We start from the raw sequence: 17,997 nt of genomic DNA, 5'->3' as shown, positions 1-17,997 counted from the left end.
TTATTCTTTCTACACCAGAGCTGCTTCTTGCTTCAAATCCTTTCAAGGGTGCGTTAGTACAATCCCATGTGAATCAGCAAGCAATTTAAGTATTTCATCTGTTGTAAAGCCTCGTTTAAAGTATTCTTAAATGTACTCACAATCCATTTCTATGTCAAATGTAGGATAAACTATTCCAAAAAGCTGCTTCTATGACTGTTGTGTTTAAGTATAATTTCTACTTTATATCTCATAATTATGACTTTCTATTTCATAATTATGACTTTCTATTTCATAATTATGACTTTCTATCTCATAATTATGACTTTCTATCTCATCATTTTCACTTTCTATCTCATAATTATGACTTTCTATCTCATCATTTTGACTTTCTATCTCATAATTATGACTCTCCATCTCATAATTTTGACTTTCTATCTCATAATTATGACATTCTATCTCATAATTTTGACTCTCTATCTCATAATTTCGACTTTCTATCTCATAAATATGACTTTTTATCTCATAATTTTGACTTTTTATCTCATAACTATGACTTTATCTCACAATTTCGACTTGCTATCTTTTTTTTTTTTTTGCCTGTGGAAATGGGCTCCCATACATTTTGGCCTCCCTCGCGGCTGAAAATGTACTTCCTGTAGTCTGAACTCCTCGAAGAAACCCAATGCAAATAGGGCTTATAACAGCCCCTCGTGCAGACTCCTCCCACCGAGTTGTCCTGGGAAACACTAACAACTGTTACAAAGTGACTCAAGCCTCCTGTTTCTGGACGGGGACACTTTGGTGGGAGACCCGCACCGCCGCTCATCCATTTACAACACTTTTTAAAAGGATAAATTGGGCCCAGCTCCAAACACTGCGAGTCCGTCCAGGAGGAATATTATGCGTCCGAAAGCCGCTTCTTCGGCTTCTTCTTCACGCTGAGCCTCATCTGCGCGAGGTAAGAGGAGTCACTTACAGAGGAGCCTGTCGGTAACTGTGTGAGTGATGTGACTGTGACTCTGGCGTTACTTTGTATCTTTCTTCGGCGAAGTGGTTTAAATGCTGCTGTTTTTTTTTTTTTTTTACTTGTTGCTTGGTAGCCATGACATCGTCATTCAGAGCCCCGGAGGGGTTCAATGGGGGAACTTCTCACGTTTCTGTGAACTCGGCGACAACGAGGATGAACCCGGCTCTCCCACAGAAGTGTAAAATGATACCAACGTTACACAAAAGCGGCGAAAGTACAATGTAGGCTACGAAATATTCAAACTACAGCAGTTAAAAGTGAAGTAAGCTAACGTTACTACAAACTCCCCTCGTTAGCACCAAAGACGTTAAGGGAATATTTAAGATGTCAATAAAAAAGCACTTAGCATGATGAAATACGATATGAAAATAAATAGTGTGAATATATGGAAAACGAATTGAAGTACGAATTGAAGACCAAATATTCATATTATGTTTGGAAAAGTCACACGTGACGTTGAGTCACTCTGTGTGGTGATGAAGTGAAACTGGAAACGTAACGTTAACTGGGACAAATTAGAGAAATTCGCCTTGCTTTGCATGATTAATCAGTACCAAATGACACAGCTCCAGAATGACATAACATCGCTTTATATAACTGGACAAATGATAAATACTGACTAAAATGCCAAGCTTTAACTGCCCACATTGTAATGATGAAATCTGCAATAAACATTCCATCGAGCACAATACGATCATCATAAAGTCACAGTGTGACAGCACACACACGCCTCATCTGGGACTATTTTACTCCTCGAGGAAGGTCAGTTGCACAAGCCCTGTGTTTTACGCTAGTGGGAGGGTCTGCACTCACGTAAAGAAGAACAATTAATTTGCACTTGCTTGACCTCACCCACTCAAGCATTCAACAGGACTGGGCGGGCAAACATGGCCGCCCCTCTGGTCTCCCATGTGGTAACACACCCATTGGGGGAAACGCATCTTCTTCACTTCCTGGATGTACTTGGACCTTGTTATCCCACTCCAGCTATAGCGAACCACCTCACTGAACTGTGCCTTCACTTTCTGCCCGAGAGCATGAATTACAATGGCCCGACACAGTTGTCGGTCTCTCCTCCAGCATTGGCCCTCGTCGTCACTGGTTTTGACCTCTCGGATATTTCGAGAATCTGATCCTCTTGCTGCCATTGCGGAGGCTCTTTACACTCAGTGTTGACGTATTTTATCTCTCCCTCTGTCGTCAAGCGGGCGGTCGAGTCATCTGCCTCTTCTTGTGTCTCCATGTCGAGGCTTTCCACGGTGGGACTGGCCTGTAAATGGGAGTGTCTGCCAAGTAGTCACCGTCCTCGTATATAAGGAAATACTCTTCCCAGAAGGTGTGTCTGATTTACAGCATCACTTCAAGTACTTTGCTCATTTTGTAACTTTTCTGCATTAAAGGGAATTTGCTCCAGCTTTACAGTGACACACTGGGAATCGTGCATCGCCAGTGCAGTGTTCTACCGGTGGCTCCGCTGGGAGATTGTTGGCTTTTTTTGTGCCTTGCTCATCAGCACGTTGTAGAGGGAAGAGTGTCCAGTGAGTTCTTGGATTTGAACCACCAACCACTCGGTTCATAAACCTTCCTTTTACCACATTTGACTCAGCTCTTTTACAACCATTCTAATATGTGTGTTTGCGTAATCTGGGCGTGTGTTACGGCATTTATCAAGTGCAGGTAGGTTTCTCAGCTGTTCAAATGAACAAAAGTCTCAACATTGTCAGCTCATGTGGTTTTTTTGCAGTACAATGATTTAAAGGGATGTCTGGAGGGTTTTAATTTTAAGATGCTGAATATGAAGTTATAGCAAATGCTGCTGTCTTCTTAAAGCAATCCATATAGTCTTAAATGTCTTGATTATCAGGACCGCCGTGCTGTTTTTAATCAGTGGAAATGTAAGACAGTAATGACTCTTTATATGCAAAGAAATACAAAAGGAAGAATGTAAACCCAATAATGAGATATCGACACATTACACTGATTGCAAGCATCAGGAAGCAGCAGACGAGGCTACAGTTGAGTTTGCATTTTTCCTCACAAGGCTATCAGCGGAAGACTACACAACGGTTCCTGCTAAACAAAGAAACGTATTAGTTTAGCCTCTTAGTCGCTGACAGCAAAGTTTTAGGCTCAGTTCTGAGGCCGTCTCCAGTCAGGGGTAAGTATTCAGCTCCAGCACAACAGACGCATGAAAGAGGAGTTGGCCTTCCCATTGAGAGCACCGTAAATTACCAGGAGGATTCTGCCGGCTCCAAGCTGAACCCAGCCAATTTCTCATCCTCACAAAGCCCCTAATTTAATGATGATGGAGGATATGCACGGTGTCAGCCTTGTAATTACACCGTATTTACTATAGAATGGAAGCATTAGAAGGAAGTCTCACAGGTATGAGGTGGCGACGCGGGTTGAATTCCCCCGCTGAGATCCACAATGAGGCCTTGACTCGCCTTTTTTGTTGTTGTTAAGACTGGGATTGCTGGAATCCTCTCAGCACGCCGAACGGCAGCTGCACTCGTTCCCAAACAGGAGCCACCTCTGCAGCTCGTACACAGTTTGTGCCCCCGGGGTGGACTTATCAGGCATCCTTTGTTGTTAATTGCTACTGTGCCTGTGGTGGTTCCACATCTTTCTAAGAACTAGAAGCATTTGTCAACTTTGCCGGCCAGAAGTTTGTCTTAAAATAAAGCATGTCTCTTGTGTGAAAATGTGCAGCAGGGAAGGCAGGACGGTGGTTTGAGAGACCATCCTGTTACCGATCGTACGGCAGTGGATCATAGCACTGCTGTGCTGTACGTTCACCTTTACACATTATTGTTTACATCTGCGTTCTGGTTGATCAGATTGGGTCTTGTAAATATGCATAAAGTGTCATCTCACTCAGGTCTGATAATGGGGAAAAAAACAAGTCCTCCAGAAGTGGTCAGACTTGCATTAATGACAATGTGTGGATGCTAAAAGTCTCCATGTGGACAGAAATAAACCATAAGTATGCCGATCCACCAGGAAGCAAACAAAAAACAAAAGGAAGACATGACAATGCAGTGATGCAAATAGATACTTGCAAAAAAAACAAACAGATTGTCAGGTTGGATGGAGTCTAAACCAGCTGGTTTGGTTCAAAGCTATCTGGAAGAAAGTCTTCTCCTGCACACTGCAGTCAGATTTCAGTATGCATACAGGAGATGATTCCTACCTGTGAATGGGCTGAAGTGTGATCCTTGTTGGAAGACTTACGCCAAACACAGAGACTCCTCTCTGCTGCTGAGAAACATATTCTGCCCGGGTTAAAGCACATCTTTTTTTTTTTAGGGCATTTAATGTCTTTATTGATGGCAATAAGTGAAGAGATGAGAGGATGACAACCGAATAAAAAGTCAGTTGTACTGGTGTAAAAGTATTCAGGCACATTAACAGGTACTCTTCTTAAGTACAGTTGTGAGGCACTTGTACTTAACTTAAGTGTTTTCATTTCAAACTACTTTATACTTCTATATACTGTAATACTACTCCGCTAGATGTCTGAGGTATGTTTTCACTCTGCCAGATTCATACAGCAGCTATCGTTATCAGTTACTTTGCAGATTGAGATCACACATGCACGATGTATACTCATTTAATAGAATACGATCCGATGTGACAGATTAAGATACCAACTTTAAACAAAAGCTGTTCAAATTAGCTCCACCTGCTCGACCAGTTGCAACATGAAATGATTATTTCTGGAAATCAATGAATCTACCGTACATATTATTTTCTCAATTAATTCATAGATTAATAGTCTGTAAAACATTACAAAACAGTAACAAGTGCTCTGGTGCTATTTCAGGAAAAAACTATATTTAACATATCTCCCTATAAATAAATGGTTGAGGTTGAGCGGCTGTTTCATGGACACCGTTGTCATCCACGAGACCTCCTCTCTGTGTGTTTTCCTGGCTCTCATTACAGCGGATTATTTTGTCTGTTTGATAGATAAAGAGAGTGGAGAGAACCACAACACTTTAATGTGCAGAAAGCAGAGGCAGGATAGCTGTAGTCCCACCAGTGCCACCTGACCTGTGGCCCGCAGGCTCCGCCTCTCCCGTCTGACATCAGCGCTTTGATCTGCCTACTGTCTGTGTTAGCACAAAGCCATATTTAGCTTGGTGTAATCAGTCCGGCGAGAGCTCGCATGTCCGCTACTTAGGGATGCCTGCCTAGTATGAACACACCTGCTCTCCCCGGTGGACTTCCCATGACTTTAATGTGCACCTGAAGGAGTCAGCTCGCAGCCGTCGACATCAAACAGGCCGAGGGTAAGGTTTCACTTAAAAAAAAAAAAAGTTACTCTGTAGTTTGAGGTGACAGTTCAGCAGGCTGTTGTAGGTGTGGTCATTTAAAACAAAAGCATTATAATAGATGAAGTGACACATCGATATACACCCCAGGGCAAAGTTTGACTGTGATTCACCCACAGGGCCTAGAAACGTCTGCCTCGTGATAACGCTTAATGGTTTTGATGACGACATGTGTGACCGCCGTTACATTCAGTTGTGATTGGGCCTCTGCTCATGGGAAATTTCTATTTCTGCGCACACATTTCCTCGTTTGCTAAAACTATGAATCCAGCACTAATTGTATGTTATTATAAAATCCCTGATGTATTTCTGTAAGGATGGAATATGGAGGCTTCACTCATATAAAGTTGAAATTATTTCAATCACAAAAATATTGTGTTTTCGTGCAGTTTAACACAAAAGATGTGAGCCTCTGTTTTTTTTGCTTTGTTTGCTTCTCCACCGTAACTTAATTTCTGGTCACATGGTGCATTCAAAGGCTGTGATTGGTCGCATGTAACAGGTTTGCTTTGTGTAAAATAAATGGACCTGAATTTAGAAACTGAATGTTGGTCTTTTTAAATATTGTCAAACTTTGTCAAAATTTAAAATGACGAGTAAACCAATCTACACGTGTAGAATCAGTGGAGTGCCCCTTTAAAAAATACATGAAGCACGTGTCAGTAGTGCTTAAGTAATAAGACAGGATCTTCTATCCAACGTTTTAGCAGTTTAATACAATACTTAAGTTGATGTTCTTGAACAATCAGTGAGAAGTTAGAAGTCCATACTTTTTATTAGTTTCCTGATTGAGAAACCGAGCGTTCCTGTGGTCTGAGATGCCGCCTGTTACATCAACAGGGAACCAGTGGGGGGAAGTGAGCAACTCTGTGTACAATCCAGTTCCCAAAACCACTGCGTCACAGCTTTGGTTTCACACTTCTCTGGCTGTTTTCGAACAGTTTCTAAAGAACCAGAGAGTGGGTTGAAATGTGTCATCTGGTTGGAGTGTAGCATGTCGGAAAGACCCTGGAAAGGTCACCAGTGTATCGCAGGGGTAAACACACACACACACACACACACACACACACACACACATATATTCGTGGGCAATTTTGAGTTTGTGATTGACCAAACTTAGAGCTGAGAATTAAGTCCAGAATCTTCTTTGAGTGAGAAAACAGCACTAACCGAAACGCCATTATGGGGCAAAGCTTAGGGATCGTACATACTTTGTTGACTGGTTTGTTAATTGCAGTGATGTAGCAACCATTACTGCAGTGGGGTTGATGTTAATCTGATCGGGCCTGCTGTGAGACTGAGGTTTGCTTTGCTCGGGATTCTCCAGGCTAAACCTCTTATTTAGTCCCTAACGAGACTAACATCCACTTTCCTTTTCTCTCCCAGTCTTTCTGTGTTTTTTTTGCCCCCACTTCGTCATCTTTTAAACATTAGTTTGTCTTTCCACGGGCCGCGGTTGAAAGGAGTAAGTGCAGTAGGTTGCCAGTGAAATGTCACATTGATCATTTTGAGAGATTTTTGCACCAGTGTCTGCTGCTCCTGTAAATACGTTGAAATCCACATCGCTCACCCAGCTGTCGGCCGTCAGGATCCTGTGAGAAATTGGATTGCCAAGTGCAGCTGAATTCAAGTAACAAAAATTGCCCTGTTGATTGCCTAATGTGTTGAACATTTACCGAACGTGTAAAGGTGAGCAGCATTTTTGTCCTTCTGCAGGTTTCAGGTCCTTTATTGAATTTACCAGCGCAAACATTTCATCAGAAAACCACAACACCCTTCAGACGTCCCTTTAAACGTTAGCCTAAAATATAGCAGCAGCACTGTTATTTGCTTAAAGGAAATGTTGGACATTTTGGACAATTGGTTTATTTGCTTTCTTGCTGGGAGTTTGACAAGAAGATTGATATTACTCGCTTGTTTGTAAGAAGTATGAAGCCACCGGCAATAGCCAGCTAGCTAGCTTAGCATAAATCCTGAAAGTAGGGGGAAACAGCTAGCCTTGCTAACGCTCTAAATCTCGTTTGTTTTTTATGTCTTTACAAACCCCTAAAGTGTAAAAACAACATTTCCCTGTTGTGTGGTTGGTAATGTAACAGAGTTTTTCTTGGCTGGGACAACTAACTTCCTGGATTTTCAGGTTGCTTGGTAACTGGTCCTGGCCAGGAAATAGTTTGGCATATAATCCTCCATAAAACTACAAATTGTCATTTTTACACTTCCAACATCTAAGTGAGCTTTAGAGGTGCTCTAGACAAAGCCAGGCTATCTATTCCAAGTCTTTATGCTAAGCTAAGCTAGCCGGCTGGTAGCTTCTAACATACCATTCAGATGTGACAAAAGTATCAAAAAAAAAAGTGAACAAGCAAATTTCCCAAAATGTCTAACGATAACCTTTTAAAAGATGTCTACAGAGCGCCTGCTGGCTGTGGAAACCGAGGGGGGAGGGGGGCATCCAACCTGGGAAGGAGGGCCGATCAAGGCTCGGGCCCTGATGCACCTCACAATTAGATAATGCTATCTGGGCCCACAGGTATTTGGTTTCAGTGGAGAGGGTAATAACTGTCACCAAACACTGAGGAGACCTTTCATCCCCCCGGCCTCGTGTTGTCGGCCAGCGCTTGTGTGCAGTCCCGCGCACAGAGCAGCTTTTGTGCGGCGGGGCGAGGTCACATCACCACGACGGCCTCATATCTGTCCGCGGGGACAATAGCGAGGTTTGATTAAAATCAAACAGCCGTGACTATCTAAATGGCAGTCAACATTGTGCGTCCGAGTTACCGTGGCGTGCTTGTTGAGGAGGTGACGTAGGGCTGACTAATTTAGCCGTGCCCCAGAAGAGCAGGGGCTGATAGTTAACCGTAAAAAAAAAAGAAGAAAAGAAAGAAACACACAAAGAGGTTCAACACAGAGACGGACGCACTTTGGTCGCAGTGGTAGGCCAGTACCTAGTGGTTAACCCGGGGGAGAAGGCATGAGAGGTTAAACAAACGTCTGAGTTAAACATCAAACCCAACTGAGCCACGCAAAGCTGTAATCCCTCCCTTGAAAGGCTTCGATTCCAAACGATTTACTTTTACTAAAAAAAATGTACCAGGTAATCCTCATTAATTTGAGTGACATGGTCGTCAAGAGTTTTAGAAGTCTTGGAGTTGCGAGTCAGACATGGCTCATGTTTGCGATGAGACTTTTATCCGGACAGTCCTACAGAAAATCTATTTTTTTTAAACAGATTTGCTCCAGTCCTTCCAGATCTAATACAAAGTGTACGACATGGATAATACGAGAATAAAGGGAAGTTAAGAGGCGTTAGGAATAAACTCTCCCCAAGGTTAAATCAGCACGGAATCTCTCCCTGGCACTCTTCATCTGCCATTTGGTGGAGGCATTTATAGCCAAAGCTCCTTAACTGTACCTTTACAGCTAGAGCAAGACGCCCAAGTGGGTCCTTGAACCCCGAAACCTGGCAGTGCTTGTTGAACCCGCCCAGTGTTGTTGCTCACAATTGAAAAAACTATTCCATGTGGATTTTATGTCTCGACAAAGTGCCTTGTAGGTGATGCGTGTATCTGTGGAAGAACACACAAAAACAGGCAGAAAAGATAAAGTATCCAGGCTGGTTGTCCGGAGACTAGAGGGGGCAATTAGGGGTATTAATTATGAACCATTAACCAACAATATAATAACTTTGGCAGTTTAATGCTAATCATTTAAAAATAAATATTAAAAACGCTGAGCTGAACGGCTTTTCCCTTGAAGGAGAGTAGCATGTCCACCTTAAAGGTCACAAAAGGCATCCGGGCTAACCCCCTTCAATTTAATCAGGTGTTAAGCCAGACACAAGAACCTGGCTCGGGTCTTGAGGAGGTCTGGCATTTATTCACTGATTTAAAAAATATATATGCATACCCTACAGCTGCAGATAAATAATGGATTTAACCCGTTTTTGTGCAGCAGTTCTTGCTGCAGCTGGGCAGCTTGTGAGGCTCGGTTCACGGTTAATGATCGGTTCACGAGGGTCCGCTGTCGGTCAGAAGTTTGTATTAATTAGCATCCGTTATCTACATTGACATTGTTCAAGTTAATTAATGGCCAATGGGAGGTTTTTGACCCCGAAAGACTGCAGCGTGAAGCTTTGAGGCGATAAAACACTGATCTGTGCATCGAGTTCAAACGATCCATGTGACCTCCTTTATTTCAAGTAACTGCACTGGATTCTGAGCTCCATTTTTTTTTTGGCCGATGTTAAGATTTAAAACTAGGAGTTGGTCTGTAAATCCCCATTATATGCATTATTAATTTCATTGTCAAGGCAAGTGCAACAAGTACAATGAGGGAGCGGCGCTGACGAGAAAAAGATTATGTTGACGCCGTCACGGGCCTCTAGCCACCTCTGACCTACCCACTGTTTACCCTACTTACCGTCAATGCTCGCTTGCATGGTCTAATGTCGTCTATAGTAGATTCTCTTTGATCTGGAGGATTTAGAAAAAGTTCAAGAAGATTACATGCCTTTACAGGATGACACTAAAGAGAAGGGCAGCACGTAGTAGAAGTACAGGCATGGCAAAGAAAACCACCTGATTACACATGAATTTGGATTTCATTTGGATTCCAAGCATGAATGTATCAATGTGTGTGTCTGTTTAAAGCTTTAGTTCACTCGAACAATGGACACTTTGATGTAATTTACATTTTCAAAGCTGAAAATCACCATATTAAAGGTTACGTTTTGACCTTTCGTAGTGCCATTTATTTTTGAGTATGTCCCTGTTTGTTTTGTGTGGGTGATGCAATACACATGTCATACACCGGTTTGACATTTTACCACGGAAATACATTTGGCAGTAACACACAAAGATATGCAGCAATGTGCCAGCAAAGACGGGAAAGAAGAGGACTGCCCAAGAGAGAGACCTCCTTGTCACTGACGAAGAGTGCTGACTATTCGCTCATATGCCGCGGTGGTGGTCTGCCCCCCGTGCATGTGCATTGTGTCGGGGGAATCGTCAGCTGTTGATTGGGGAGGGGCGTAGTCCAGATTAATGAGTTGTGAAGCTAATCCTGTTCATCCCCCCTCATTCATAGTCACATGGCTATCACGGTTTATTTTGATAGCCGGGGCACCCGTGGAAGCCGTAACGAGGCCCATTCACGAGCTTGACTCGGAGCATCAGCGCTCCTATCCCGGCACTGAGGGGCTGTTTGTCTCTTGATTTATTGGTTCATTTGTGACGGCCGCGCACTTGAACACGGCTGCCTCTCTTGTGGCCTTCCTGCCGTAAAAGAAGAGGATTCGGTTTTAACGGCGGTTCAAAGGCAGTTTGGGCCATAATGGAGACTGTTAAGGAGCTGAGCGGAAGGCTGGCTGCCCCCAGTGTTTTAGGTGGAGTTAATGGGTTGTGTAATCTCTATAAGCAGGTGTCGGGTGGCCGTAGGGTGAGTTTAGGGGGATGTCATTTCTCAAGGTTCTTCTGTTACCAGAGAAGGAAAATCAGAATTTGGTTTGGATACGTGTTCTTTTTGCTGTATTTCATGGCCGGCTCGCAGGTTTTTTTACTTACCCATCTCGTTTGAATAAAACAGATTGCAGATAAGAAGAATGTCTGACGGTGGGATTTGGTGCAGGCTTTGAGTCAATTATTGTCTGAGGATAATAAAAATGCCTGTTTAGTTTCATTCAACTTTGGCTTTGTAAAGGACTATATTTGTAGGATTTTGTGGTTTTAAAAACGGGTAGAAGGGTTGGTTTCCAATGTCTTTTCCAGTTTTACCATTGAACCGTGCATTACCTGATGTGTTTACTGTAACTTCACCTTTGAATCCAGCTATTATCCACATGCAGCATCAATACCTTGTTGCAGTAAATTGCCTGGAACGTGTCCCTCTGAGAAAATACTGGAGCGTTTCAGCGTAATTTCTGTTCTTTCCAGGAGTTGCAGTCAGAAATGACTTCTATTTTAGAAATCCCCCGCCGTGTCCATTCTGAATGACTGCTGCTGGCCAAAGAGGAACAGTTTGACCAGATTACACCCACCAAACTGTACCACAGTGGGGTCAACCACAGACGACTGATTCAAGGCAGCCTGGTGAACGGATATCACACCTGCACTGAGGCATATTTTTGATGTTCTCATTGTATCAAGTGACTCCTCATCTTGTGAAGGAGTGTCTTGTTGCAAAGAACACTAAAGAATGACCCTACATGCAACTTGTAGCTTTTCTTTAAATCCATTGTTTCGAAGTTGGCGGACGGTTGAAACAACAAGCTCAGAAGAGCCAAAAGCACGCTAGCTGTGCACAAAACAGCGAAACAAGAGTCAAAAAGATATAGCTTAAAAAAACTTGTAGTTATAATAAAAAGTAATACTTAAAGTTAACTAAATATTGAAAAAACGTTTGTCAGGTTCTCCCCACAAAGCGGTCAATTGCTAACACATTAGCCTTGACTAGCATATTAGCCACATTAGCATGGTACGGGCTGCGTTTCTGAGAGTCCCTCTACCTCCTAGTGGTGAGAAAATGTAATGTATTCACACATAGTTTTGTGTTTAGATGAAGTATTTAGTGAATTGTCCACTAAGCGTTAGTATTTCCCCGCAGAACTTAACTAAAAACACAACGGGACCCTTCCAACCATATGTTGATTACACAGAGCCACAGCCTGCTACTTCGTACTGGCTAACTAGCTTAGCTTGACAGCTACACTAAAGGGGACGTTTCGGATGTATGTGGTAATGTCGCTCACAGGCCCCTCCATGAATCCACAGCAAGCAGTGGAGCAATTTACACCCTGTGATGATGCAGCATAGCTTCCTTTGTGTGGATAATTTTTTTATTGTGTGATCGATGAAGCTGAAACTGTAAATGTGATCATTTCTAATAGATACGTAAACAAAACAGTGCGGTGACGTAAACAACGGTGCGGTGGCAGGCTGAGCTGAACGAGGTGACGGGGGAAAACCTTCCCCTGGATCAATAGAAGTTATCAACTCTGTCCTCAGCAGTGTGACGCAACACGCCTACTTCCTCGCAAATATGTTCCAACAGTGGAAGCACCCTCGTGTAAGACCTGTAGAGTGGTTCAAAAAAGAGAGCGCCGACAGATGTCCAAAAATATGCAAATAAAAAAGAGCCGGTGAGCCCGTTGGGGACATAATGCGAGAGTCTTATCAGTCGAAGTCATGCATGTGGTGAATAAGCTATTCCCTGGCCCACTGCACTTAAGGCAAGAGGATTAGACTCCAGAGTATTATTAGAGCTGCTGATTATCCCCTTAGCTGATGCGCCTAATTCCAGCGCGAGCCTGTTTATTGAGCAGAAAGGAAGAAAAAAATGTTTTGGATCGGGTGGCGGGGAAAAGTGAATTGGCCTCGCCGCTCCTCAGCGCTGTGTTTTTATTTTTCTCCTGCTGAACTCATTAGGTCCTGGCCTTTTGTCAGCGCCTCCCCCCGCCGCGGGGTTCGTGTGATTAATGCACTGCCGCTGACCACTGAGGCCGGCAGCAAGGACTCGATTCACTGCCAAGAAACGGTAGACAAAAGAGAATTGTCTCTCCGAATAACTGAGGAGAACGCGGTTCTCTCGAAAAGCCGAACCGGTCCCTCGACCCGTTTGATGAATGCAAGCAGGCCGATGTCTCTTCGAGAGAGGTTTCCAAACCATTTGTTCTCAAGTCAATAGCTGTAATATGTTGTTTTTTTGGGATGTAATTACACACCCACTGCTTCTGACCTTGTGCCCAGAAAATGGCTTTGAGGCCTGCGTCCCAGACGTGAAGTAGGGAATCAAACGTGAACGTGAGCCGGTAAATCCCGCACAAATAGAGACTTGGCAGTTTTGGTTGGATGATGAGTGTGTGTGTGTGTGTGTTTGTTCCCACCGTGATTCAGTGTGTGTCCTTTCAGTACTCATGCACTATTAACTTCCTACTGAGTGTTGGGAGGACTGCCAGGGTCGAGCTTAACCGTCACCTTGTCGGCAACAAAGTTCTGATGCCGCTAGAGCTGATATACATGCAACCCACCCCCAAAAAAAGACCCCTGAGGTCAAGTGTTGTGTGTTATCTAAGGCAATTTGTTTGCAGGGTTTTAATTCCAGCTAAACACAATACTGGCTCACATATTTCACATGTGGCGCAGCAAGAAGGAGAGAGTATTGGACCCAGTGCTTGTTAGGAAGCCCGAAACACGGCTCCAAATGAATGTTGCTCCATGTCTGCTGCTACATGAGCATCTCACACTCATCAGCTTCATTACATTTTTATATGTTAACGTTGTTGACAGCTTGTTGCAATTCCCCAACACGTCACCTTGTTTGTGTGTACAGTATATTAGCAAAGCTGTAACCTGCGATTTATTCTTGTCTTTACAGTGTCCAGGGACATGAAACTCAACCCACAGCAAGCTCCACTCTATGTAAGTATCTCTGTTCATTAGAGATGCACCCATTGCAATTTTCACGGCCGATTCCGTCGTCCCGCTGATTCCGATTTTTTTTTTAAAGTACTATAATTGACACCAAGGCTCCAAATTAACTTTTTATTGAGTGTAAAAAAACTAAAATTCAAAATGTTATCCTTTTACTTTGTTGTGTGGTTGTTTGCATAAAAACACATGATTCAAATGTTTAGAAAATATCATAATCAGTGCAGCCTCCGTTAACGTTAGCTGTTTAGCTGCTCCATGCAGATAAGTAGATCCCTACGATTACTCTGATCAGCATGCATGGGAATGAATCATAATAGAAAAAGTGAATAAGTTGGTTGTTCTAAATGTTTTAAGGTTTTTCCTCCACGGTTTATTTTAGACTTTGCAAGGTTTATGTCCTCTTCACTCACGCTGAAGAACTTCCGCACCGAACACCGAAATATGAGACTGACCTGGTTTCGATCGGCAGCCGATAGATCGGTTCATCTCCACTATTCCCACTATAACTGATGTAGAAGCCATTTCTTTTTGTCTCTGAATGCCTCAACACTCCGTCAGTCCGCTCATACAGCTGTTTCCACACAGCTGGTTCCACACAGCTCCACCGGACCTCTTCTCAGGACCGTGTGCTGTAGGTGTGCTCCTCAAGGTTCGTTTATAGCACCTGTTGGGGCGGTACGAGTTACGCCTTTATCATCCTTATTAGTGCTTTATTACGAAGGTAGATGACCTCGTGTAATTCCTGGATTTGCTCCGCCAACCCGAGAACAGGTCTAACTAACTGGAATAACTGAAAACAAGGGCCAGATAACGGAGAACACGGCATCAGACTGCATGCAAATCAACTGGCTATTAAATGTATTGTTTGCTGACTGTTGTGTGATGTGTCATCATCTTTAAATGTTATCAGTTGAATGAAATGGGAAACACCTGGTGGACTGTTGACGTTACAAAAATAGAACAAGATAATGTGTTAGGAAGTGACTAAAAACAAGACTGCTGATCTTTTTATCCAAAGCACTTTTTTTTTTTTGGTGCTTCCAGTTCTCTATTTTTCCAACTCTCAAAGTGTCAGTCTGTTGCACCACCCATTCATGTGATTTTCTTACTCACCAAACTAAAAAAGTATACAACTACGTCAAAGCTACGCCAGCTTTTGACGCGGCTCAGATGTTGGATTATATCGCAATCATCACAGTTTTGATCTAAGAACAGGTACTCTTAAATACTTACCGTACTCTGAAAAGGACAAATTGTCCAAATCAATAGGTGAGCAGGTAATTACAGCTCAGAGCATTCTGCCAAAGGGGATGCGTGACCTCTGGATTGCTGGATGTTCTTGTTAATTGAGAATTTAAATGTTCTGATTATCTCTGTGAGGGTAAAATAACTTGTTGTACTCTGAAGTTTCTTTTGTCCAGGAACCAGAGCTGACAAAGACGTGAAAGGTCATGCGAAAGTTCTTTTTGTTCTGTTTCTAACCTTTTTTCATTTACCATCTAGCGTTTGTCAGTCCATCCGCGTTGTAAGCACTTACCTGGATCTGGGATGCAAGCATGTCTCAGCAGATTGAGTTTCCCCGTCTTGTTACTAGTCAACTCATAAACTGAAATATTAATACCCGCCGCCCCCAACAAGCGGTCAATCTCATGATACCTCTGTCCCTAAATTGTGAATAAATCCCCAAGATTCCTGATTTCCTGTTCAGTTGGACAGAACAAGCTACTTGTTTTATTTCCAGTAATAAACCAAGGCCTCAGGCAATTGCTTGTTTTCCTTGTAGCACCCAATTTAAATCAAATTTGCTCTTAACCTGATCCAAAATGTAACCCAATAATGTAATAACTCGACCAATAATGTCATAAAATGTCCTCGCTCAGGCGCGTCATTTGTTTTTCAAAATCATAAACGTAATGCAAATGTTTAATGCTTACTCAAGTACTTTTTTCTTCCTTTCAAGTCCTTTGTAATTGCAGAAATTCCATAAGATCAGACGAGGCAAAAGAGACACTTTATCTAATAGGAATCACCAGATGAAAAAGAACATTCAATGGCTGTTGAATCAACTGTTTTGCCTTCATCGCTCGCTGGAGTAGAGTCAGCCATCTCCTGCAGCGTTTAAGCGAAGGGAAACAATAGAGTCTGCACACGAAACAATGCTCCCATGAACATATGTTTGATCACCACCAGTGATGTTTTGGTGGGCCAAGCTCTTCTTCAGACAAGTACGATCCACTTGTTGCACAGTGACCAATCAGCATGGGTATGGGTGGGCACATTTCCCATTGAAGGATTTTAGTTAAATGCATCTTTGCCTGAACAATTGTCAACAAATGTTAATATCAGTCAGGACATTTACATTATTATAAATGTATCAATGTAATTACATTTGCAGGAAATATACCATTATAGGGTGCAACAGTCCTTTTCCTTATGATGACTGTTTATAAGTCATTTGTGCGTATCGGACATGCACTGATTGCAGTTACATCCACGGGCGCTGCGGTTAATCTGTAGATCAGGCGGGTCGGGGTCATACAAATTGAACACCCTGATTAATATCAAATGTGTTGCTGGTGGGTGAAATAATGCATCATTCATGAGTGAAAATAATAATTACAGTCTCTACAATGTAAACACAGCAGAGAGCAGAGCCGAGCGACCGAGGCGCAAAGTTTGTTTTCCTCCGTCAAGCTTTGCTTCTTAAATGGTCCCACAGTAAAAAATCAGCGCACCCGTAGTGTGCGTGTGTGTGTGTGTAAGCGGGAGACATTTTGCTCCCACTAACGGGTGAGGAAGGCTGACAGGAAATGAGATAAGCCAGAGATGTGTGTGTCTGTGTGTGTGTGTTTGCATCTCTACAGGCAAGACTCGCTCACACACATTAACCACCCGGACAAACATATCTGTGATTTACACCCAGAGCGTTCGGTGGAACCGGGCGGGCGGCCGGGCCTCATTAGACATCAGGTCTTCGACACTTATCACCGCCGTTCCCAGTAAGATAGCTCATAGGGGTTAAGTAGTCGCTCTGTAATTGCAGATCTTTAAAAAACACCATCCAGAGCGACTAATAACGACAGCCCCAGTTTGTAGATAGAAACAACCGCTAGTAAAGAGGTCAAGAGGTGCTCTTGCGATATTACTTTGACCCCAAAAAAATTGCTTTTAACAAAGAAGTGTTTGGCAAAGTAATGACTTTTTTTTCCGATAGAAGTAGAGAGGGTTAAATGATGTGTCGGCCGGCCCGAGGATGAGTTTTCTGTCAGTAACTGAGAGCGAGTCCTACCTGCTGCTCTGGCTGCGAGCAAACACGTCATTTACACTCTCGGCGTTTGGACAGTGTGTTTTCCTGAGTGGCTTTTACGAGTAGATGAGTGGATCGGGTCTCTAAACACAGGACGCGTGGCTGTGGAAGCCGTGGTGCTGAAGTGGAAGGGCCGCAGTGGAAGGGTGCTGTAGATGTGTATGTAGCTTGATTAGTAAATGCTCTGGACCTGATTTAATGCACGTCCGTCTCATGAAACTTGCCGACCAGCGAGTAACATTTCCATAAATTGTCTCCTAAATTGTCCAGCAGCAGCAGCGGCCACTTTTTGATGGGTTAACAGGTTGTTTTAAATCACGGCAGCTCTTTACAGAACATCAAATGTGTAGTGTTGTCCATTTATATATATTATTTTTTAAATTGTTATTACAGCAGTTTCCACGCAACGGGACTGACTAAAAGCTAGAAAGATAGGTCTGTTGCATGTACAGTAATTCATGAAGAGAGCAAATCTTCGAGGTGCCATGGGACGTCTTCACAATTAGTTTGAGTGCTGCAGTGGAGCAAAACTTCCAAATTGTGCTGCTCATTAGTCAGAAATCCAGCCAGGGGATGAATATGCAGTATTTAGACTGCATAATGACTTATTTTAAAAATGAATCATTCTAAGCAGCTTCGGTGAGAATTCATACGTGGAGGCCTTAAAATCCAAAGCTGCTTTTACCTGGAGAGTTGATGCCGGCATACAGTTGCAGGACTCACACGTGCATCTTTAAGAAGTGTGTATGGGGGGGGGGGTTTAGAGCCTCCAGCTGTTCTTTTGATGTTGCTTAATAGTGGCCTGTTCCCCAGCTTGAGCGCCGTGATTAGCAGGTCAATACCCCAGCAGGTCACTTTGTTAAGTACCTATTACCAGCAGAGAGCACAGTCACACGGTGCGGCTGAGAGGCATCCATT

At 43.1% G+C, this 17,997-nt stretch overlaps 1 protein-coding gene across 1 annotated transcript in view; it reads left to right on the top strand.

The window, feature by feature from the left end:
- Positions 1-815: 815 nt before the first annotated feature.
- The window catches only part of akap13 (A-kinase anchoring protein 13), an 88,873-nt gene continuing 71,691 nt past the window's right edge, over positions 816-17,997 (top strand). The window contains exons 1-2 of the mRNA XM_079281785.1: positions 816-940; positions 13,717-13,760. Coding sequence (XP_079137911.1) covers positions 13,728-13,760 — 33 coding nt within the window. The 5' untranslated portion in view covers positions 816-940; positions 13,717-13,727. The remainder of the gene's footprint in view (positions 941-13,716; positions 13,761-17,997) is intronic.

The sequence above is a fragment of the Melanostigma gelatinosum genome (genome assembly GCF_949748355.1).
Source record: "Melanostigma gelatinosum genome assembly, chromosome: 2".
In the NCBI taxonomy this organism is placed as follows: Eukaryota; Metazoa; Chordata; class Actinopteri; order Perciformes; family Zoarcidae; genus Melanostigma; species Melanostigma gelatinosum.
This window is presented reverse-complemented; position numbering and strand designations above follow the sequence as displayed.